Raw genomic sequence first — 22,809 nt, 5'->3', positions numbered from 1 at the left:
AATTGCTTAGAATGAATACATAAAGATTATTAGGGTACTGTTTTTGCAGTGGATAATATTCAGAGAGTATTTTTGTTATTGCATTTTAGGCATTGGGTTATTTTTGCTATATATTAAAGTATTTTTATCTGGATATAACTTTTTTTAAAATTTAATCTTTATTGTATTTTTTTCCCATTACCATTTAGTCCCCTTATACTCCGCTCCCCTCAGTGATCACCACACTGTTGTCCATGTTCAGGGTCCTTTTTCCTTTTTAATCAATCTCTCCACCCCGACACCCACCCTAACTGTCATCCTGCTTTTATGAGTCTGTCCCCATTTTCCTTGTTAGTTCAGTTTGTTCATTAGATTCCACATATGAGTGAAGCCATATAGTATTTGTCTTTCTCCGACTTGGCTTATTTCACTTGACATAATGTTCTCCAGGTCCATCCATACTGTGTTGCAATGACTAACTTTGGATATAACTTTCCAAGAGACTAATTCAAATGCATTTTATGCACACACCCTGCATAAGAAGAATCTTTATAAGTAGAAAAAAAGTTGTCCGAAATCTCAGAACAAAATGATTTTATTTCTGTATATGTTCATGAATTCATCTGTTAGAATACTTCTACATATTACTGAAATTTCATGAATGAATAATTATTTAAAGTTTTAAACTAATAATGCCTTTGGGATTTAAATACAAGTTATAGAGAAGTACTCTGGAACTTTAATTTGCAAAAACATTTGTTAGTTAATTGTTATAGAGAATATAGATTATATTTTAAATTTAATATACTTAAATTTTGTGAACCAAGAGATTCCTCTAGGTAGTAAATTATGTCTTAATTTTTGCTATCTCATTTAGGCTTTAGAGAAACAAGGGGAAAGGTAAAAAAAAAAATCTTTCTTTTGAAATGATAATATGATGCTTACATAACTTTTATAATGTTTACTTTTTTGTTATTTGAATATGAGGGTATGTTTATGAAAGCTGGGGACAGTGAAACAAGGAAGAGCTTAGCACAGAAGCAGCAACAGGAGAGCCCAGGCTGGGCTGCTTTGGCTCCCTGGGAAGTCAGAGGAAAGGGGTCCTTGGAGACAGGTTCCAGATGTTAGCCCAGGACAAGGTGCCACTGCTCATTGCTCTCTGGTTGCAAGTCTCCTGGGGTCCCTTACATTTAATTTTTTTAAGACGTTTTTAATCTGTTTGGTCATGAGTTCTGGTCAAGGATTTTTTTAGTTTAGTATCTTTGCATTCAAAATGAAACATGTAATAGTAACTAATTTAAATGTATCTTAAAGTTAAGTTTTGGCCCTGGCTGGTGTGGCTCAATAGATTGAGCGCTGGCCTGCGAATCCAAGGGTCACCACTTTGATTCCCAGTCAGGGCATATGCCTGGGCTGCGGGCCAGGTTCCCAGTTGGGGCCACATGAGAGGCAACCACACACTGATTTTTCTCTCCCTCTCTTTCTTCCTCCCTTCCCCTATCTCTAAAAATAAATAAATAAATAAATAATATTTTTTTAAGTAAGTTTTAATGATAGATGTTGGTAGAAGGATTTTTATTTTGTTTCTGGCTGTCTCTCCTGAAATATTTTTATTTGTGCTTTCCACCAAGAAGCTTTAACTGTGTTTGGGAGAAAACTATTTTTTTGGTGACAAATACAGACAAATGCAGTTTATTATAGTCTCTTATTATCATAATTGTTAAATCTTTTATAGCAGAAGTAAATGGTAATTTTTTTTAGTTTTAATTAAAATAATTGAGCCATTATTTGGATCAAAAGAAAATCAAGAGTATATAAGAAGGTAATTATAATTGTCTCATGAAAGGTTTATTTAAATGACTTTATATGTAAAGGCTTTTTCAGAGTTTCCTGCACATTTTAAAACTGATCTTGGAGAAAAAGAATGAATAAACTTCTGAGAAGCCTTCATTGTAGGAGGTCTTTTTTTGTTGTTTGAAATTTCTAAACTCCTTAGAAAATGAGTACTGTATTTATTTATTTTTTAAAAGATACATTTTAAGTGTTGTCTTTTTCTATTTAGATAAGCCATCACAAAACTCAGAAAATGAACAAAATTCTGTTACTCTGGAAGTCCTGCTTGTGAAAGTTTGCCATAAAAAAAGAAAGGTAACATATAAAATGCTATTGGTAGATTTAAGTGGAATGGTTTTTTAAGTTGCATATGTTCATACATATATACTTTGTCTTTAAACCTCGAAATCTTTTAAATACGTTGGTGACTGAACTATAAAACTGATAACCTCTCTTGCCAGCCTCCCAGATCAGAGTGTTTTTCCTAGTCTGGCTGTAGGTATATGTGTGCAACTTTCTCCTATAGGACTCTGACATTGAAGGGAAGAAGCTTGCTTTTGAGGTTTTAAAACATAAATTACCTCCCAACCACTTCAGTCTCTTAGCTTATTTTTTAGCTTATTTTTTGTAACACTACTTCCAGGCAAAGAAATTCTGTTGCTCAGCATTATCAGATATTAACTCGTTAATACATTGTTGTAAGTTTTTATTATAAGATGAAATCATTTTGTCATAGAAACAAGTGTAATAATGAATTTTTTTTTTTTTTGGACAATCCATCAGAGCCAATAGGTAATTTTAGTAGCTTTAAGTCAAATCCTTGAGTATTTTAAGAGTAGGAATGACCTATATGAAGTTCCTATGCTGATTTTCTTTTAAAATCGTAGTAAGGTGATAAAGGCTTTAAAGTCTATGCTAGAGCATTGGTATGAAGTGGACTAAGGTGACAGGAGATGGCAGAGTAAGTATATTGAAGTTAATGAATAACACTCCCAATGCCCCTAACCCACCTGTAGTGATGTGAAAATTCTTCAAGATATCATTTTATTTAGGCAAAAAATTGTGAATATACCTATAGTATCCTTTTGATGTTTCAAGAAAAATAATAGACATAAGCTTTTTTTTTGAAACATTGATATACTAATATCAGTCATCTCTGGAGTATAAGATCTAGGAGGTGGAGGAAACTAATATTTATCATTTTATAGTCTCTTATGGACTAGAGTTCTATTTTTACCATAAGCATGTATTTAAAAAGAAGTTACAATAAGTATGTACCATATTTTCTTATAAAGGTCTTATACATCTTCTAATTTTTCAACTATGCTTTTTCAGCATAATTCTAGTTACATAATTACAGAACATCACTCATAAGATGGTTAATATTGCCTGTTAAACAACATTTAAATATATGAATTTACTACTTCATAATGTTGATAGTGGTGTTATAATTCTTTTCATTTCTGATTCTCATCAGTTATTTTGTTAAAATAGAAAAGTTAAGGGAAACATAAATTTATGCAAGTTTAATGTTTTAAGCATGATTTTAATTCCATATTTCTGATTTAAAACTTTGATGATCACAGCTAAATATTTGATATACTGTATCATTATTTTAAATATATTGGAGAAATTCTCATTTGTTTTAATATAGTGCAGTTTTTCCAAATTTTCTTTTTGCTTCATCACAATTTTCATAACTGTGGTTAGAATTTTAGCATGTCCTTTGGTAATCTTGACCTATACCATGTTTCCTATAGCTGTGATTATAAGTTTTATTATAATTTTTATAATTGTATATGTATAAATATAATTTAATAATTTTACTTTTACAGGATGTAAGTTGTCCAATAAGGCAAGTTCCTACAGGTAAAAAGCAGGTGCCTTTGAATCCTGACCTCAATCAAACAAAACCTGGAAATTTCCCATCCCTTGCAGTTTCCAGTAATGAATTCGAACCTAGTAACAGCCATATGGTGAAGTCTTACTCATTGCTATTTAGAGTGACTCGTCCGGGAAGAAGAGAGTTTAATGGAATGATTAATGGAGAAACCAATGAGAATATTGGTAATTTTTATTTTAATAAGTTTACTAGATTTTGTCATTGGAGCTTAAGATGGTTAATGAAAATTATTAAATCAGTATATCTTTATAGTATTCATAATTTTGTACTATTTCTTTTTGAGTTAATATATTAAGACACCATTCCAAGAGAAAAATAAATTGCATGTGTTCTAATAGCATGGCTTTTATTTGCAAATCTCTTGACAGTGTAATGAGATAATTTTATGGTAGATTGCCCAGGCTTTTGGACTGTTGGCTTTGTGCTGTACTAGATACTTAGTTTATAAAGTTCTCTTTGTTACATGAGGAAACATTTCATAGAGTAAAAAGATTGAATACTGATGGAAAAGACTGGTATTTCAAATCAGAGTCTTAATAAACAATAAATTTACCCCCTCTCAACATTTTATTATGGAAATTACATATAGAACAGTTAAAAGTATTTGGGAAGATAAGTATATCCTCCCATTCTACCCATAGGTTGTGCAATTAATTTTTTATTATACTTGGTTATCATGTATATCTCAACAGTTCTGAATTCACCTTTGAGGTAATCATTCAAGCAACATATAGGTGCTAGATACACAAAGGTGATTAAAACATTCAGTTTTATCCTCCAAAGGCTCACAACCAAGAGTGTGGAGATAGACAAATACAAATGTGTAGTGTTGACCCTTGAACCAACCCACCCCCACCTCACCTACCCCTGCAGTTGAAAATTCGTGTATAACTTAAGTTGTCCCTCTGCATCTGCAGATTCCCAAATACAGATTGAAAATACAGTTGATGGGTTTGAACTGCATGGGGTGTATAAGTGGACCCGTGCAGTTCAAACCAGTGTTGTTCAATGGTCAATGTTATTTGACAGCAAGATGATGAGTGGCCTAATGGAGGTATTTGTGAAGTTCAATGGGGAAGCACCTTGGAAGAAATAATCTTTGAGTCTTCAAGTATCCTTTGAAGTTCTTGAAAAGTAACTATGAATAAGGAGGATTTTTTTTCTCCTTGCCTTTACTAGGCACATATAGTAAGATCATAAGATCATTCTGAACAGAAAATAACATTTGCACAAATGTGCAGTTATTGTCAATGTTAAAAAGGACATACATATCGTAAAAATACAATATGGAAGAGTGTAAGCCTGGATATTAAATTGTAACATAAGTGTAATTTGTACCTCATTTGGGATAAATGTAATAGGACATTTTGCTTGAATGTTTGATTCATGAGAAATGTTTGTCAAATTCAGATGTCAATGAAGAACTTCCAGCTAGAAGAAAACGAAATCGTGAAGATGGGGAAAAGACATTTGTTGCACAAATGACAGTGTTTGATAAAAACAGGTAATGCTGATGGACAAGTGAGGCTCCCATAATGTTCTAGATAGCCTTTTATTCTGAAACAGAATGTAGTGGTAATATTATTTCTTTGCCTTTGTTTCTCTTTCTTCTTATGACTGAAAAAAAATTACTAGTACTTTTCTCTTTATTACATAGAAAGCAATAAACACAGATGAGGAATCCATTGAATGGTTCAGTTAAGATTGTTTATTTGGCAAGTGTTTTCTGAGTGTCTGCTGCTTGTCAGAGACTGTACTAGACAGTGAAATGGCAACAAATCTTTGCCTTCATGGAGCTTAACATTAGTGGAAGAAACTTACACCACCCTTCCAAAAAATTATGTTAACTGATGTCACTTGGTGGTGAGTCCTGTGAAGAAAAATAAAGAGAATAAATGGTTATTTTATAGAGAAGTCTCTGAGAGTAGGTAATATTTGAGCAGAGACCTGAATGAAGTGAGCCCTGTTTTAAGATTGTGTATTTACTAAAATTAGGAAGAAAATTATGTGTAATCATTGTATGCTTCTCTATGTGCATTTGGCACAGGGTAGCAAAGAACACTTGGATTTATAATCATCTTGGCAGTTTTCATTTGGGAATGAAGCATCTTAGTACCAGTAAAAGAAGGTCTAGGAGGCAAATGCAGTGTTCTTTTCTGACAGGTGAAACCTATACATGACTTACTTCTTGTTCTAGGATGTACACTGGTAGTTCATGCAGTTCACTGTCATGTACAGGAGACAGAGCTGAGTGTAGCAACTAGTATGTTCCTTTCACTCTTTAAAAAGTACGAGATTGTTTCTATAATATCACTTACTAGCCACCATGTAAAAGAAAGGTATAGGCTTTTAATAGGAAGGCAAAGATAATTAGTAATAATACCACAGATTTTGGCTACCAGATTGTCTTAAAATATATCACTCAGTGTGACTTAATATTACTACTACTGGCAGCACAAATATAATGTCTCTTTAAAATTAGAAATTTGAACACAGATAAAAGATTTAAATGGAAAACAGACAAATGTAGTAGGAGATAGTGGTTATGTCTGCGGGAGAAGCATGAGTGTGTGGCGCACTGGGCTTCATTGATGTTGGTAAATGATCCTCCTCAGGCAGCATGGGTAGGTATGTTGTGTTCTCTTTAAGTTCTTTACATATATATTACCCTACACATAATATTAACATACTCTTACATATATTATACTTTGCATATATATTAACATACTTCTTATACATGGAAAATACTCCTTATTTAATGATAAAATGTACCAAGAAAAAATCATGGGACAATTTTCCCCCAACTTATTTTCAAAATTCCCAAACCTACAAAAAAGTTGAAAGAAAATACAGGTAACTAATGCCCGTATACCCTTCATCTAGTCATCAGTTAACATTTTACCATATTTACTTTGTGTGTTATGTTTTTTTGTGATGAACCATTTGAAAGTTTGATTATGGTACTGTACTTCATTTCTTCTAAATTCCTGAGGATGTGTCTCCTAAGAACAAGAATATTTCCCTCCATAAGCACAGTGCACTTACAATATTAAGGAAAATTCATATAATATAATACTGTCTCCCCAATTAATCCCAATAATGTCCTTTATAGCTCTTTCTCCCTTCCCCCCAAATTGAGGACTGTGATTTGTAGCTCCTTGTCAGTTGCCACATCTATTCAGTGTCCTTGAAATTGGAATCGTTTTCCAGTTCTTTTTGTTGTTGTTTTTGCCTTTTGTGACACTTTTTTTTAAGAGCAAGCCTGTAGTTATGCAGAATGTCTCAATTTGGACCCTTGTGATTGATTCCTTAATAAATAGATTCAGATTAGATAAACATTTTAGACAGTAACTAAATAGTGATAAGTTCTTTGCACATCACAGACACAGATAATACTGAGTTTGATCACTTGGTTAAGGTGGTATCACCATATTTCTCCATTGTAACAGTGCCTTTTTCCTTGAGTTAATTGAGATGTAATCTCTGTGGTAATATATGAAACTGGGTAAATATCCTCTTTCACCCCACCTGCCATTCACCCAGCAGTTTGGCATCCATTGAGGATTTTATTTTCTTTAATATTTTTATTTTATTTTATTGTTTGTTATTTTTTTAGAGAGAGGGGAAAGGACAAAGAGAGGGAGGGAAACATCAATGTGTGGTTGCCTCTCACGCACCCCCAACTGGGGACTTCACGTGCAGCGTAGGCATGTGCCCTGACTGGGAATCGAACCAGCGACACTTGGCTCACAGGCCAACGCTCAATCCACTGAACCACAGCAGCCAGGACCCCCATTGAGGATTCTTGATTGAATAAATTATCCCCATGACAGTTGTCAGTTGGTAACATATATCGTTTCTCCCACATATATTGTCGGTTTCTTGTAAAGAAGAACATTTCTTCAACTTAAAGACAATCAAGATGGATTAACAAATTCCATTTTTATTCTGTTTTAATCTATTCATGTGATTACTCATTTTAAGGTTCAGATTGTCCTAGATTTGATCAGGAGAAGCCCCTCTAAGCAAGCTCCTATGTTCTTTTGACTTACGTAGTTATTGTTATTTCTCTTTATTTTCTGGAACAGTAAAGTGTTCCGGGTTTACATTCTGTTTTTTCTAACTCTGCTCTGAAATTGGTCATTTCCTCAAGGAGTCTTGGTTTGTTTTAGTAGAGGAAAGTATTTGTAAGCCAAGACCTGGAGAGTTAGATGTGTAAAAATTGTTTTTTATAATCTCAGAGAAATTAAACTCTCCTTATAGAATAACCCGATCTCAAAGCTATGTAGAAAAGTATGAACTATGGAGCAAAATAAAAAACTTCTAAAAACAGAAATAAACCAAGTCAAGAATGACAGGTTGAGAAAATTAATTTTAACTAATACTGTAATTGGATGTCTAATATAAAAAGGTCATAGTAAGTGAAAAGAAAAACACCACAGCCCCGTGGAAGAATGAGCAAGAGATATGATAAAAATGTTTACCAAAAGAAAATAAAAGAAAATATATATGGTTCTTAAACAATTAAAAGATAAGACATCTGTATATAAAAGTACACTGAGATGTCATTTTTTTTCACTTACCAGTTTGGCAGAGATCAAAAAAGCTTGATAAAGCACTATTGATCAGGCTTTGGGGAAAAAGGGCCTCCTCATACATTACAGGTAGGAGGGTAAATTCGATTGAACCTATCAAATGTACAATCATAAAATAGAATATTATGTTGATGCATTAAGGAAGCTCCTTTTCAATGTAGAAGTATATGAATGTATTACCTATGTAAATAAAATGAACTTTTAAAAATATGAAATAGCATAAATTCAAGTAGTACAGCATAAAGACAAATTCTTGAGTTTCAAAATTATTGTGTTAAGAGTCAGTCTTTGGAGACAGACTACCTGGATTTAATTGCTAGCTCTGGCTACTTACTGTGTCATCTTAAGGCAAGTTACTTAACCTCTCTATTCCTCATTTTTCTCTTCTGAAAAAATGGAGTAATATCATCTTCCTAGAGCTGTTGGAAAGTTTAAATGAACTGTGTAAAGTCTTTAAAATAGTGCCTGGCACATCGTAAGCACTCAATAAATGTTAGCTATTATCACCTAACAGAATTCTCTAAGGCTGATGAAGAGATGCCATATTCTTCTTGTTGTATACAGTGAATTATTGAACATGATTTAAGAATGGTGTTTAGGGTAGTAGCCAGTGTTTAAAAGTATAAAAAAATAATATAAGCTATATATACACACACATATGTACATACACGTTAAAACTATACTATAGGTATGGGCATAATTTAGTTGACTTCTTGACTCAGCTGGTATTTCATTTCTTCATTTACCCATGAAATGTTTATTGAGCACCTATATGTGCCAGGTGCCCCAGGATCTTATAGTTATTAGAATTGTCATTGTAGTCATAAATTTGTTTACTTGTCAAATATAAAAGTCAAAAACTCTAGTTCAAATATAATAGTTAAAAATAACCGAGGCTTAATTCTCAGTGGTCCCCTAAAAAGAGTATTGTAACACTCCTGTTTTTACAAGTATAAAGCCTACATATATACTTTATACTTAACGTTTAAAACTTAGTAATTTTTGAGACCTTAGGTATATTATACTTTAAATGTTTAAAGTTATATCTGAGTAGCTACATTAATAAAATAATTCTCTAGTAATAGTGGAAATCATTAAAATTGCTTTTGTCAATAATGGGGTATAGGTTTATTTTAAAATCTTGTTGGGTATGTAAGCTAGTTTATAAATTTAATAAATGCTTTTTAGTTTAAATCTAAAGATGTAGAATTTGTGTACTTATAATAATAACACAGGTTACTTTAAAGTGTATGTGTTTGTCTAACAGGCGCTTACAGCTTTTAGATGGGGAGTATGAAGTAGCCATGCAGGAAATGGAAGAATGTCCAATAAGCAAGAAAAGAGCAACATGGGAGACTATTCTTGATGGGAAGGTATGGACTGCTTAGAAGGTTGAGCATGTTATAGTTATGAACTCCCATTTTTTTATTGGTGGTTTCTCCCCCAAATGCAAATTCATGTTGAAAGTAGTCTCTTTTGGTTTTGTACTTGGAAAACAAAATTGTCTAGACAATATTTAATGGAAGGCATCCTCCTTGGAACCAGACCAAGTTCAGATTTTCACTCCTAGTATGTGGCATCTGGCAAGTTACTTATGCTTTGTATCTCAGTTTTCTCATCTGTAAAAGTAGGATAGAATTGATACGTGAAATGAAATAATGATGTATGTTTAGCACCGTGCCTGGCATAAAATAAGTGCTCAATAAATGTTAGCTGCTATTTTTAAATCCCACTCATAGAAACAGATAACATGATGACTAGAAATAAATTTATCAAGAAATCTGCAGAACTTAAATGAAGCACACTTAAAACAACTCTTCTAAGAGACTTAATAAATAGGCATACATATGTTTCTTGAATAGGCAGGCTCAACAGAATGTCATTTATTTCTAACTATACTGGGTCAGTGTGCCATCATTACCAAATCCTAAAGAATTTTCTTAAGCATTAAAATTAGTGTCAAGTAAATTAGAACAATATATAATAATAATGAGGAGAAGTATGGAAAAGTTTTCTGAGAACCTTTACCTACCAGAGGGAAGAACATACCAAAAGTGAAAAGAATTTAAATGGTACAGTATAAACATAGAAATAGACAAGCAGATCACTGAAGCATAGTTTTGAAACAGTTTCATATACATTTGGGATTTAGTCATGATAAAATAGGTGCTAGATCCGTATAGGAAAGAAAAACTATTCATTCATTGTGACAGCTGGTCTCCAGCCAACTGGAAATAAACTTAGGCCTAATAAATTCCGGAAGGCTCATAAATTTAAATGTAAAAATTAACAATATGTAACAAAATGTAGGTGAATATTCATACAATCTTACTATGAGGAAAGCTCTTCAAAGTGTGATGCAACAGCTAAAAAGTACAGTAAAAATGACTACAGTGAATTATTTCTAAATACAAAAATCTGAATTTAAAAACAAATGATGGACTGGGCAAAATATTTGTAACATACCAAAAGTTAATATTATGAATACATAGTTTTATAAGTAACAAACAGGTAAGCAATCTCATTAGAAAAATGGATAAAGGACAATCAGTCGTTCTTTAAACAACAAATATAAGATGGCCAGCAAATTCAAAAGTATTCTAAGACGTGCAGACAAAATCAGATACTTCTTTTGATTATAGTTTAAAAGATTGACAGTTTATAGTTGGATATGTGAGGACACGTGCTTTCAAATAATGCTTTAATGTAAGAATAAGATGGTATATCCTTACTGGAGGGGGGCGATAGACGATATGGGTAAAAATTTAAATTGTGTAATTATATATATAGTCATTAACAATTTTTGTAACAAGATAGTAACTGATAACTGAAAAGATACAAGTAACAGATCTTGTCAAAATTTTAAATAGTGAAAAATTAGAAACACCTTATTGTAAAACACCATTAAAAAGGACAATTCTTTGACAAAATTTCCATATTTAATTTTAATGTAATTGTATATGTACTTCCAGTATTTCTAAAATAAATGATAATAGTGATTACTTATGGGTGATGAGATTTCAAGTAATTATTTCTTTATACTTATTTTTGGTATTTGAATTTTCTACAGGTATTTATTATCTTTATGTTTTAAATTTCTTACTAGGTTTATTCATGAGAAAATAAAGATTGTATCTATATGGGTTGTTGGTTTTTCCCAAGAAATTGTTTGAGGCAATAGGAAATGGCATCCTTTTAAATCAAACCATATAGATTTGCTTTTTAAAAAATTGGTATCTAAATAAATGTCCCATAAGCCAATGCTATTTTAATTGATAGTTTGTTAATTTTTTTTACATTTCCGAAAATGTTGTAATGAATATATTTATACAGATATCTTTTTGCATTGCAAGTATTTTTATAAGATAAATTCATAGATATGGACTTACTATGTCAAAACCAGTTTATTTGACCACATTTTTTATCTCGTTCCAGTCTAAAATTATAGTTTTAAGAGGATTATTTGTAATAAAGATGTAGAAGGAGTTTAGGCTCGTATGGCAGTAAAATAAATAGCAGCTCATATGTTCAAGAGGCGGTTGGAGATCTATGGGTTTAGAACTCAATCATAAAGAATGGAGAACCAGTTTGGGGACATCAGCCAAATAATAGGTGAATCCTGGAGGATGGGTGAAAGATAGGGACACGTGGCTAAATGTTAGCTAGCAACTGAGAAGACCAAGAAAAGAGCAAGTAGTCTTGTAAGTGATTAGAGGTAAAGGAGGAAAGCCAAGATAGGTCATTTGCCAGAACCTAAAGAAGAAAAGGCCAGGGCAGCCATCCGTGAAGCTAAGAGAAGTCAAGGGAAATTACTGTTATAACTGTTCAATTTAGAAAGTAATTAGTCATCTAACAGTGTTTGCAAACTGGCAGGCTTTTGGGTATTGCAGTTTTCTTGTTGTTTTTGAAGACATTTTTAATTGGTTACTGACATAAAAATGGTAAGATTTCCCATTAGATCTTGGATTTCTGACTTCTTTTGAAAAATCTGAAAATCTGGCTGTGTTGGACCAGTGTTGCACATGGCAACAGTTCAACTACTGCTGTTAAGTGGCTGCCTTTTTTAGACAGCCGGAGCTTTCCAGTACTATAGTCTCTGCTGGGCCGTACATTAACTTGACCTGCCTCGCCATCGCTGTAGGCATTTTTGAATTTCAAGGAAAAACTGTTGACTTCAATCAAGTCCACATTAACTTATATTGTTTTTTGTGTTTGTACAGTGTCTTTCAATTCATTATACCGAATCTCCCGTCACTCTTTTCATGTTTTTTTCTTCTTTTTTAGAGGCTGCCTCCATTTGAAACGTTTTCTCAGGGACCTACGTTACAATTCACTCTTCGTTGGACAGGGGAGACCAATGATAAATCTACAGCTCCTATTGCCAAGCCTCTTGCCACTAGAAATTCAGAGAGTCTCCATCAAGAAAACAAGCCTGGTTCAGTTAAACCAACTCAAACCATTGGTAAGAAAACGTTGCTATCAAAATAATGTTTTGCAGAGTTAGGGCTTAGGCTTTAGATTACTTTGTTTCTCTGTTGCTCTAAAAATTATTCTTTGGGAAATATTTGACTTATTAGACAAATTATGAGTCATGGTAAATCAGGGTTCTTTTGTGTCAAAGTTTTGTGTTAAAGTACAGATCAGCAGCCCTTTATCCAAAACCTTTGTGTCAGATGTGTCTGGGAATTTTTTAAATTTTTTTATTTTAGAAGCATGATACAGTATATAATACATATGTCATATAACACCTCTAAATGAGATCTATCGATAGCCTATGTCAACTAAGGACAGATTTTTCCACTTAATTTGCCTCAAATTCATGAGTCAACTATTGGTTTTTAGAGCTTTTTATCTTTTGAAATTGCATGTTGATAGAGCTTTGGGATTGTATGCTTTTTGTAATTCATGTAAAACTTTGTATATGTTATAGAACTGAATTCAGTATTGCAGAGTATTTTTATAATGGTAGAGCTGAAACAGGATCATCATAACCTGAATTTTGCCAGGTTGAATTTTGAGTAATTTTTTAAGAGGGTAAACATTTACAAATGGAGTTCTGTTGAGTTAAGGTCCAGGTTGCACTGATCTGTCATTTTGTATCTGCCTGATAGAAACACTGTCCTTGACCTTGAGAGTATCAGGTCTCTGTTTAAAGAAGGCAGAAGATTTAAGATAGCTGTCTCTGACATTGACCACTCATGTCCATTTATTGCGTGCAAGTCATTATAAGAGTCACGTTAAAAAGATATTTAAAATGGTCTGTGTCAGAGCAAAGATTTCTCAAGTAAACTGTGGTCTGGACACTTCTCAAAGTGCTCTGTGGCTGGCCGGCCGAATAGGTGAAAGAGCTTCAAAGGGACTGAAGTAAAAAGGTTTATAAAAAATTGTACATACTAAATAGTTATGTCAGGGAAAATGAAGCCATTGTAAGTCTGTAAATAAATATACCAAAATTATTTATTGTGATTATCTTTTGGATTTGGAATGATTTTAATATAATGATTTTTTTACTTAATTTCTGTTAAACGAACACTTAGTGGATGTCTGCTCCCTGCTTTGCACCAGGAACATTAAGACCAGTCAGAACCACACTCTGATCTCAGAGTGCTTAAAACATTGCAATGACTACATGTAATTACTTCAGCTTACTTTTATAACAATTCAGGACGTAAGAGTGGTTTTTAAAGGAAAAGTATGGCTCCTGCCAATAAAGACCTAAATATGATTAGGAATATTGATTAAGGGGGATTGTTCCCTTGAGGGTAAGAACAAAAAGCATATTAAATACCACAAGTAGAATTCTGTGAATCCTTTAATGTCTAATTATTTTCACAAGATATATTACCTCATTTAGAAGCAATTATTTGAATTAAATATAAAAGTATGTATTTTCAGCTGTTAAAGAATCATTGACTACAGATCTACAAACGAGAAAAGAAAAAGATACTTCAAATGAAAACCGACAAAAATTAAGAATATTTTATCAGGTAAACATAGCTAACCCTTTTACAAGTAACCATGGAATGCTTTTGTTTTGCATGTTACATCTGAAATAGTTTGGATATTTAAATAAAAAGAATGTCTGATACTTTTTTGTTTTAACTATTTTTAAAGGTGATATTGAAAAAATATTTTGAGATGTGTAAGTTGGAGCTTTGCTTTTTATTGTTTGTTTTATTTTAAAGTTCCTTTATAACAACAATACAAGACAGCAAACTGAAGCAAGAGATGACCTGCACTGCCCTTGGTGCACTCTGAACTGCCGCAAACTTTATAGTTTACTCAAGCATCTTAAACTCTGTCACAGCAGATTTATCTTCAATTATGTTGTAAGTAACTTTATTTTTTTCTTACTAAAGTTGTATTTTGTACGGAATACCTAAGTTTCTGCATTTGATGGATTGTTATATGGTGTGAATTACAATGAATGATTCAGAATTTACATATAGCTCACCAATATTGATTCATATAATCCTCACACCAACTTTCTGAATTAAGTGGTAATTTTCATATGCTTGTTCAGATAACAATTTGTAAAAAGTTACCAAGCCAATAAATGGCATAGGCAAGATTTTAACATAGATCTTTTTGACTCGATGTTCTCTGACTTCCTGTTCACCATGCTGGTATGCCTGGCTAATATTAGTTTATAAAACATTAAAAATCACAGAGACTCATATAAAATATTAAAAATCACAAAGACTCAACTCGCACATGTACTTTATGCCTTTTTAAAAATGCTAATAATTAAAGGGTGGAAAAAAGAACCACAAGCACTTTTTAAATTAAATAAATTGGAGTGGTGGATATTTAGGACAGGATAATTAATAATTTGCCTTTCCTGAGCTCCTTGCCGTTTCTGTTACAGTATCATCCGAAAGGTGCTAGGATAGACGTTTCCATCAATGAGTGTTACGACGGCTCCTATGCAGGAAACCCTCAGGATATTCATCGCCAGCCTGGATTTGCTTTTAGTCGCAATGGACCGGTAAAGAGGACGCCTATCACACACATTCTTGTGTGCAGGTAGGTAAAAAGGTTATACAACAAAATATTAGTTGTTGGCTATTTTTAATTTTTTTAAAAATGTGCTTTATTGATTATGCTGTTACAGTTGTCCCAATTTCTTTTACCTTTGTTCCCCTTCACCCAGTGACCCCCCCTCCCTCCAGTTGTCCCCCATAGTTGTTCCCCCTAGTTGTGTCCCCCCCCTTAGTTCATGCCCATTAACTGTGGTTTGGATCTGATGAACTCCTTCAGTTTTGCTTTGTCCTGGAAGCACTTTCTCTGCCCTTCTATTCTGAATGACAGCTTCGCTGGATAGAGTAATTGTGGTTATAGGTTTTTGCTTTTCATTACTTTGAATATTTCTTGCCAGTCCCTTCTTGCCTGCAGAGTTTCTTTTGAGAAATCAGCTGATAGTCTTATTGGGACCCCTTTGTACATAATTCTCTTCTCTCTTGCTGTTTTTAAGATTCTCTCTTTATCCTTAATTTTTGACATTTTGATTACAATGTGTCTTGGTGTGGTTCTCCCTGGGTTCAGTTTTTCTGGAACTCTCTGTGCTTCCTGGACCTGTAAGTCTTATTTCCTTCCCCCAAGTTAGGGAAGTTCTGCTTCATTTTTTCACATAATTTTTCAATTTCTAGTTCTTCTTCTTTACCTTCTGGCAACCCTATGATTCGGATGTTGGTCCGCTTCTAGCTGTCCCATAGGTTTCTGAGCCTCTCCTCATTTTCCTCAGTTTTCGTTTCCTCTTTCTGCACTGGTTGACTGTTTGTTCCTTCCCTATATTTCGATTTGTTGATTTGATCTCTGGTTTTCTTTCCCTCATCACTAGTTTCGTATGTGTTTTCATTCATTTTAGCAGGACTAGCCTTCATTCCTTCCCCGTCTTGTTTAAGATCTGCTGTTAGGTGTGTAAGCATTCGTATAACCAAAGCTCTGAACTGTGTCTCAGAAAGATTATCTATCTGCTGATCCGTTAGATTAGATATTTGCTGTCTGGTCAGCTGTGTCATTGGGATCTCCATCATGATCTGTGTCATCCTAACAGTTTTGTGTTTACCTCTGCTTCCTGGGTGGGGCTGTCACACCTCCTACACTATAGGGAGCAGAGTCCCCTACACTTGTCAAATCGGGTGACCCTTCTCACCACGCTGTGGCGCTTTGTATGGGTGTGGGGGTCCAAGATGGATTCCTGCCATTCATTCTCTGCTGAGAGACCAGGAGCCTCCTCCTCTGTCCCCACTCCCTCTGGCCCTCACAGTCCAAGGCAATGGGGGTCTGCCTTCCCCGGCATTGGAATCACAAGCTGACAGGTCTGGTCTGCAAGCTGGGGGTGCTCCCCAGGCGCTTCTCGCCTCTCCTTAAATATGGGTGTCCATGCTTACCGCTGTCCCACAGCCGTCACCGCAGCTGCCGCTGCCAGCACAGCTTGTCCTCTCTGCTCTGCCCCAGTTTCGTCCCTCCTACCCGTCCTGACGAACACTTCTTTATAACTTCATACGTTGGACTTCATTTCTTTCTGAAATTTCTGGTTATTTCTGGTTTTGCAGTAGTTGTATTCCTTCTTAGTTGTGGAGGGAGATGGAGCATGCCAGTCTAGGCCTGCATCTTGGCCGGAAGTTCCCTGTTCTTTGGCTTTTATTGATGATGATGGAGGAACAGTGGGGAGCATTAGCTAAGTCCCTGGGTGGTATACTGCTTTATAGCACTAGCTCCTACTTCTGCAGGGTTTTCTTTCTCCTTACAACTTCTTCCTGTTTTAAATGTTAATGTCTGCTGCTGCAGTGGTTGGGGGAATTAAAGAATTCTCATAGTAGATCTAGGTACAAACCTGTAAAAAAGGAATGTAATCTATTTGGTGTGAAATATAAAGAGCACTATCCTCATCACTTAATAGTACATCAACATTTCTTTTCATTAGGCCAAAACGAACAAAAGCAAGCATGTCTGAATTTCTTGAATCCGAAGATGGAGAAGTAGAACAGCAACGAACATATAGTAGCGGACACAATCGTCTGTATTTCCATAGTGATACTTGTTTACCTCTCCGTCCACAAGAAATGGAAGTAGATAGTGAAGATGAAAAAGATCCTGAATGGCTAAGAGAAAAAACCATTACAGTAATAATAATAATTATTATTATTGACAGTTATTTTAAAATATTTTGATTATTTTGTTTGGAAACTATTATTTAATAATGTGAATTAAAGTTTTGACTTAGTATGAAGGAACTTTTTCTAAGGAATTTAGGAATCCACAATTTATAATTGTGTCATTTTAACATATTTTCTTCTTGTGATTTAGTAGTGTGTTCATTTTATTTATAGGTAACTAGTTCATAACTTAAGAATTTCTTTTTAAAATTACTGCTTAGTTTTTAAGAAATGTTGCTGCTTTGCTATATAAAGAAGTTATGGTATTTTTAGTTACCAAAAATCTGTTTTTGACATTCTCACAATTTTTTCCTTAGAAATACCAATTATATTCTGCATTTAATAGGTGTTTTTCTTTTTCTTCCTTTAAAAAACTTTTTTTTTTTTTTTTTAGCAAATTGAGGAATTTTCTGATGTTAATGAAGGAGAGAAAGAAGTGATGAAACTATGGAATCTCCATGTCATGAAGCATGGGTAGGGTATTTCTAAATTTAAATATTCCATTTCCTTTATATCCTATTTGCTGCCTCACATTCTATAAATCTACATCTGTTAGAATCTTATATAAAATTCCTTTAATTTAGATAGTGTGTCCTAAATCTTATCGTAATCCAAAGTATTGTAATTGCATAGAGAAAAATGGTGATGCTCAGAGAATGTGTAAAGAAGGTGCAAGCTCTAATGGATTTTTATTTTTAATATGTTCCTATTTTTTAATTTTCATTTTATTGCCAGGGAGTACAAAAATGAAATGCCATGTGCTATATTCCTGGAAATCTTGCAAATTACTTATCACAGTTATTGCTAGTTTTAAAAAATTGCTTAAATATTCTGAATAAAATATAACTAGCTTTTCTGATTTATTACCATTTCATAGGAGGCAAGGTAAAACAATCCTTATTTCTTATGCCTTTGTGGCTACGAGTATGTTCCAAAGCAGTTTTTCCCGCAGTTCTGCCTCCTTCCTTGTGTGAACTATTTTCCTGTCAATACACATTTTCTTCTCTACCTTCATTATTATTAGATCCTCATTTAAGGCTTTCTTCTATATCACAAGTTTTTTCATTTATAGATAAGTGAAATAAATGGGAGGGAACACTTGCTTCTTTACTCTTGAAGAGTGGAGAGTTATGGGTCCATAAGATATCTGGGTGCGGCCTATAGCCTTTTTTGTATACACGTATTGCCTTCATCTCAGAATAGTTCTCACATGTTTAGTGGGTCCTCAAAAAGAAAAGAGAGGAAGATGGCAGATCACATATGGCTTGCATAGCATTAAATATTAACGATGTAACTTTTTATAGAAAATGTTTGCCAGGTCCCCAATTAGGGGAAATAAGTTAGGAGTCAAGTATGTAGGCAGAGGCTTAGGTTAAATCTGTTTTTCCTTTTGTCCTGATATGCCAGTTGCAAGATAAAATTTTATCACATTATTTTGTTGAGTTCTATTTTAATTCTCTGATCTAAGTGTTTTAGCACAACTCTTGGGGTTCATTGTATACCAGCATGATAAAGTGGCAGGTAGTTGGGTAAACTGCAGATATTTAAAGATCTGTAGGCAGGCCTTATGTACTTTATTGTACTCTCAGTTCCAGTGGATAACTGAGCAGCCATTCTTGTATTTAGTTCTCTCAAATTTTATTCATTATGTCCCCAACTCACTTTCCACCAACACAACCACACAGTTACCACATTTGTTATTTGTTGTGACATTTTCATTTTTTCAGAGGCATACCCATGAGCTGAAAATGTAGAAACATCGCTTCTGAAACAGGAAAGTATGTCAAAATCAAGGGAGAGAATGAAGGGGACATTGTGTGCATAGTTAATGATAGTGGTGCCGGCAAGAGAAATTATTTTATACTTTTAATACTGCGGTATGTGATTAGGAAAAACAGAAATGACATCTATTTAATAAGCTCTGGTTAAATTACATCTCTTAAAGTTTTTTAAATGGTAAGCTCATTCAAGTTATTGAATCTCACTTTCACTGTAGTTTTACCTCTTGCTAAATCATCACTATATTTGGATAGCTTTACTGTCCTATAGTGGTTATCACTTCTACTTGACAAAAATGCTGTATATCATTGTTAACATTTTGTGTTGTTTTTATTAAATAGGTTTATAGCTGACAATCAAATGAATCACGCCTGTATGCTGTTTGTAGAAAACTATGGACAGAAAATAATTAAGAAGAATTTATGTCGAAACTTCATGCTTCATCTAGTCAGCATGCATGACTTTAATCTTATTAGCATAATGTCAATAGATAAAGCTGTTACCAAGCTCCGTGAAATGCAGCAAAAATTAGAAAAAGGAGAATCTGCTTCCCCTGCAAATGAAGAAATCACCGAAGAACAAAATGGGACAGCAAATGGATTTAGTGAAATTAACTCAAAAGAGAAAGCTTTGGAAACAGATGGTGTCTCAGGGGTTTCAAAACAGAGCAAAAAACAAAAACTCTGAAAAGAAAAGGCCTAACCCTGTGTTATGGACAAACACTGAAATTGCATTCTATGGAGTTCAGCCTCTAGGAAGTTTGGTTTTTGTTTTTTAATCATAGATTCCAAACAGGCATTGTTAGGTGAAGTAATTGATTTCAACAAGGATATTTTTATCAGGGTTCTACTTCACTTCATTCTGCATCATTACATGTGTGTCAGTGTTATTGATGTCATTAAAACATTCTCTTGTTTGAGCATGAAAAGCAATACTTCAAAGAAAGTATTTTTAACTAAAGCAATTGTCTTATGAAGTAAACTGATAGAAATTTCATATATTTAAATTTTAATGATTTTTGCATTTGTGATTGGCTGTTCTCCTATTTTGTAATTGTGAGACATTGTCATAGGGAAAATTGAAATGTGATTCCCTTTTTTAAAAATTGAACATTTTTGTGACATGCTGCATTACCACTTGCAATCAAACCTTGATCCTTGATTTTGAAGTCACTAATTTGAAATGAAAAATTACAACACACAAGATATTTTGCATTGCATAAGTTCATTTTACAATTTTAAAATAGCACTTCTTCATCTTATGCCTGTTTGAGATGTTAATTTTTCACCTTCAACAGTGAAATGTCATGTTGGTTTATAAGATTACTTACCATTTGTTTTTATGTGGATAATTTTAGTGCATTGCTCACCCAATACATTTTTTAAACTTGAACGTTTTGCTGTTTTTGCCCTCAGTTAGGTAATCATGGAAATTAAACTGTCCAACTAAGGGAAGAACAAATTTGAGATTTTTAAGATGGCACATTTGAGGGAAGAAATGTTCTATAAAACTGAACCAGAAAATGTTACACATTTTTTCTTTGCAAGGATGTCTTTGTCATGTGTTTCACAATTAGAATATTCAGTACAGATGAACTGACTTGAATTGTTTTGAGCAATTTGCCCTGTGTTATATGTGTTTTATGCACATATTTGCAGTTGGATTTTCTCCAACAGAAAGTGGTTTCACTACTGGCACATTAACAAACACCAATAGATTTTTATTCCAACTTCAAGCACTGTGGTTGAGTAACATCACCTCAATATTTTATTATCCTTAAAGATAATTGCATTTTCATATTCTTTATTTATAAAGGAACAATGCTGCTGTAAATACAGGTATTTTTAATTTTTTTATTTCATTCCATCACCATCAGATGCAGTTCCCTATTTTGTTTAATGAAGGGATATATAAGCTTTCTAATGGTGTTTTCAGAAATTTATAAATTGTAAATACTGATTTGATTGGTCTTTAAGATGTGTTTAACTGTGAGGCTATTTAATAGTGTGGATGTGATTTGTCATCCAGTATTAAATTCTTAGTTATTGAATTTTGTGTTAAAAATATAGGAAAGAGGGAAACTGCAGCTTTCATTACAGACTCCTTGATTGGTAAGCTCTCCAAATGATAAGTGACAGTAAACTGATCATGCCTCCGGATAGTGGATGTTGAGCATTTCTCTTGGGCTTTAATTTGCTAAAGCTGTGCACATATGTAAAAAAAGATAATAGATTATTTTAGGGGAGATGTAGGTGTAGAATTATTGCTTATGTCATTTCTTAAGCAGTTATGCTCTTAATGCTTAAAAGAAGGCTAGCATTGTTTGCACAAAAAGTTGGTGATTCCCTCCCCCAAATAGTAATGAAATTACTTCTGTTGAGTAAACTTTTTATGTCATCTTATAATAAAAGCTGGAAAATCCCTTTGTTTCTATTTATAAAAAATGCTTTTCTATATGTACCCTTGATAAGAGATTTTGAAGAAATCATGTAAGATGATAAAGCATTTGAATGGTACAGTAGATGTAAAAAAAATCAGTTTAAAAGAATGTTTGTTTTTACATTAAATGTTTATTTGCAATCAAATGATTTTGTACATAAAGTTCAATAATATAAAAGTTGTAATTGTTTTGTGTTTGTTTTATGGGTTGTTAATGTGTGCAGTAAAACTTTGGCTCGTTTAGGATAGTAAGAATCAGGAAGTACACCCATCAGTGAGAGCTAATAAAGAAAGGACTTCCCAGCCTCCAGAATTGTGTTGTTTAAGCCAAAGAAAAAAAATTAAGGAAAAAGTTTAATGTGAAGCCTGCCTTCAGTTTTAGTAATGTCAATTTCAAATTATGTTGTTTATGGTAGTACATAAAGTATATTAAGTTTATACTTGAGTAATGTCAATATTGATAGCTACCCATCTTTGGTTGTGGATTTTTTTTTCATTTCCTTTTTAGTGAAATAATATCTTTTAGTGAAATAATATCTAGAGGAATATAAATGATAGTTATAAGGTGATACTGAATAAAATTATATACTACATGCCATGAGGTCAGTAGTTGTAGAAGCTAACTCTAAAAGAGTTGGGGAAAATTTGACAGAAGAGTTCACAATTCAGTTGGTCTTGCTTCATTTACTAGTAACAGCATTTTGTCTGTACATGTTTGTGTGTATTTGAGCTGAGTGTCCCTCTTTTCCAGCGCTCACTAGGTGTGTTTAAGCACTTGATTCCTTTTCAGTAGACTTCTAAGTCCATCTCGTTGACTTGAGTACTGTTTAATGGTCTTAGTTGGTGCTCAGATACTTGATGACATGATGAAGGCTTTATGTGCCATGGTAAAGGTCTGGATTTCAGGCAGTAGGAAGTATTTAGAGACTTACTGCATAGACATGACAAACCAACTTGTATTTTAGGTGAGCCACAGTTACAAGAATTTGGGAGGGGAGAATCTATATAGGTAGGATCACTAGAATGTTGTATTAATCCAGGTAAAATACCCAGCTACTAGAACACTGCCTGTCATGAAGTAAGCGTTCAAGAAGCAATTCTTGAATAACATTGCAATAGA

At 33.5% G+C, this 22,809-nt stretch overlaps 1 protein-coding gene across 2 annotated transcripts in view; it reads left to right on the top strand.

Annotated features, from left to right (window-relative positions):
* The window catches only part of SUZ12 (SUZ12 polycomb repressive complex 2 subunit), a 41,656-nt gene extending 19,568 nt beyond the window's left edge, over positions 1-22,088 (top strand). For both annotated transcript variants that reach the window (XM_090292073.1, XM_090292072.1), the window contains 11 exons: positions 2,042-2,127; positions 3,648-3,879; positions 5,126-5,219; positions 9,578-9,683; positions 12,595-12,772; positions 14,206-14,297; positions 14,496-14,639; positions 15,179-15,336; positions 17,240-17,438; positions 17,866-17,945; positions 19,592-22,088. In XM_090292073.1, the coding sequence (XP_090148199.1) occupies positions 2,042-2,127; positions 3,648-3,879; positions 5,126-5,219; positions 9,578-9,683; positions 12,595-12,772; positions 14,206-14,297; positions 14,496-14,639; positions 15,179-15,336; positions 17,240-17,438; positions 17,866-17,945; positions 19,592-19,937 (1,715 nt within the window). In that variant the 3' untranslated portion in view covers positions 19,938-22,088. The remainder of the gene's footprint in view (positions 1-2,041; positions 2,128-3,647; positions 3,880-5,125; positions 5,220-9,577; positions 9,684-12,594; positions 12,773-14,205; positions 14,298-14,495; positions 14,640-15,178; positions 15,337-17,239; positions 17,439-17,865; positions 17,946-19,591) is intronic.
* The last annotated feature ends 721 nt before the right edge of the window (positions 22,089-22,809 follow it).

Source organism: Furipterus horrens, unplaced genomic scaffold (assembly GCF_987537825.1).
Source record: "Furipterus horrens unplaced genomic scaffold, mFurHor1.1.pri manual_scaffold_11, whole genome shotgun sequence".
In the NCBI taxonomy this organism is placed as follows: Eukaryota; Metazoa; Chordata; class Mammalia; order Chiroptera; family Furipteridae; genus Furipterus; species Furipterus horrens.
Note: the sequence above shows the minus strand (reverse complement) of the source record. Positions and strands in the feature narration are given on the sequence as shown.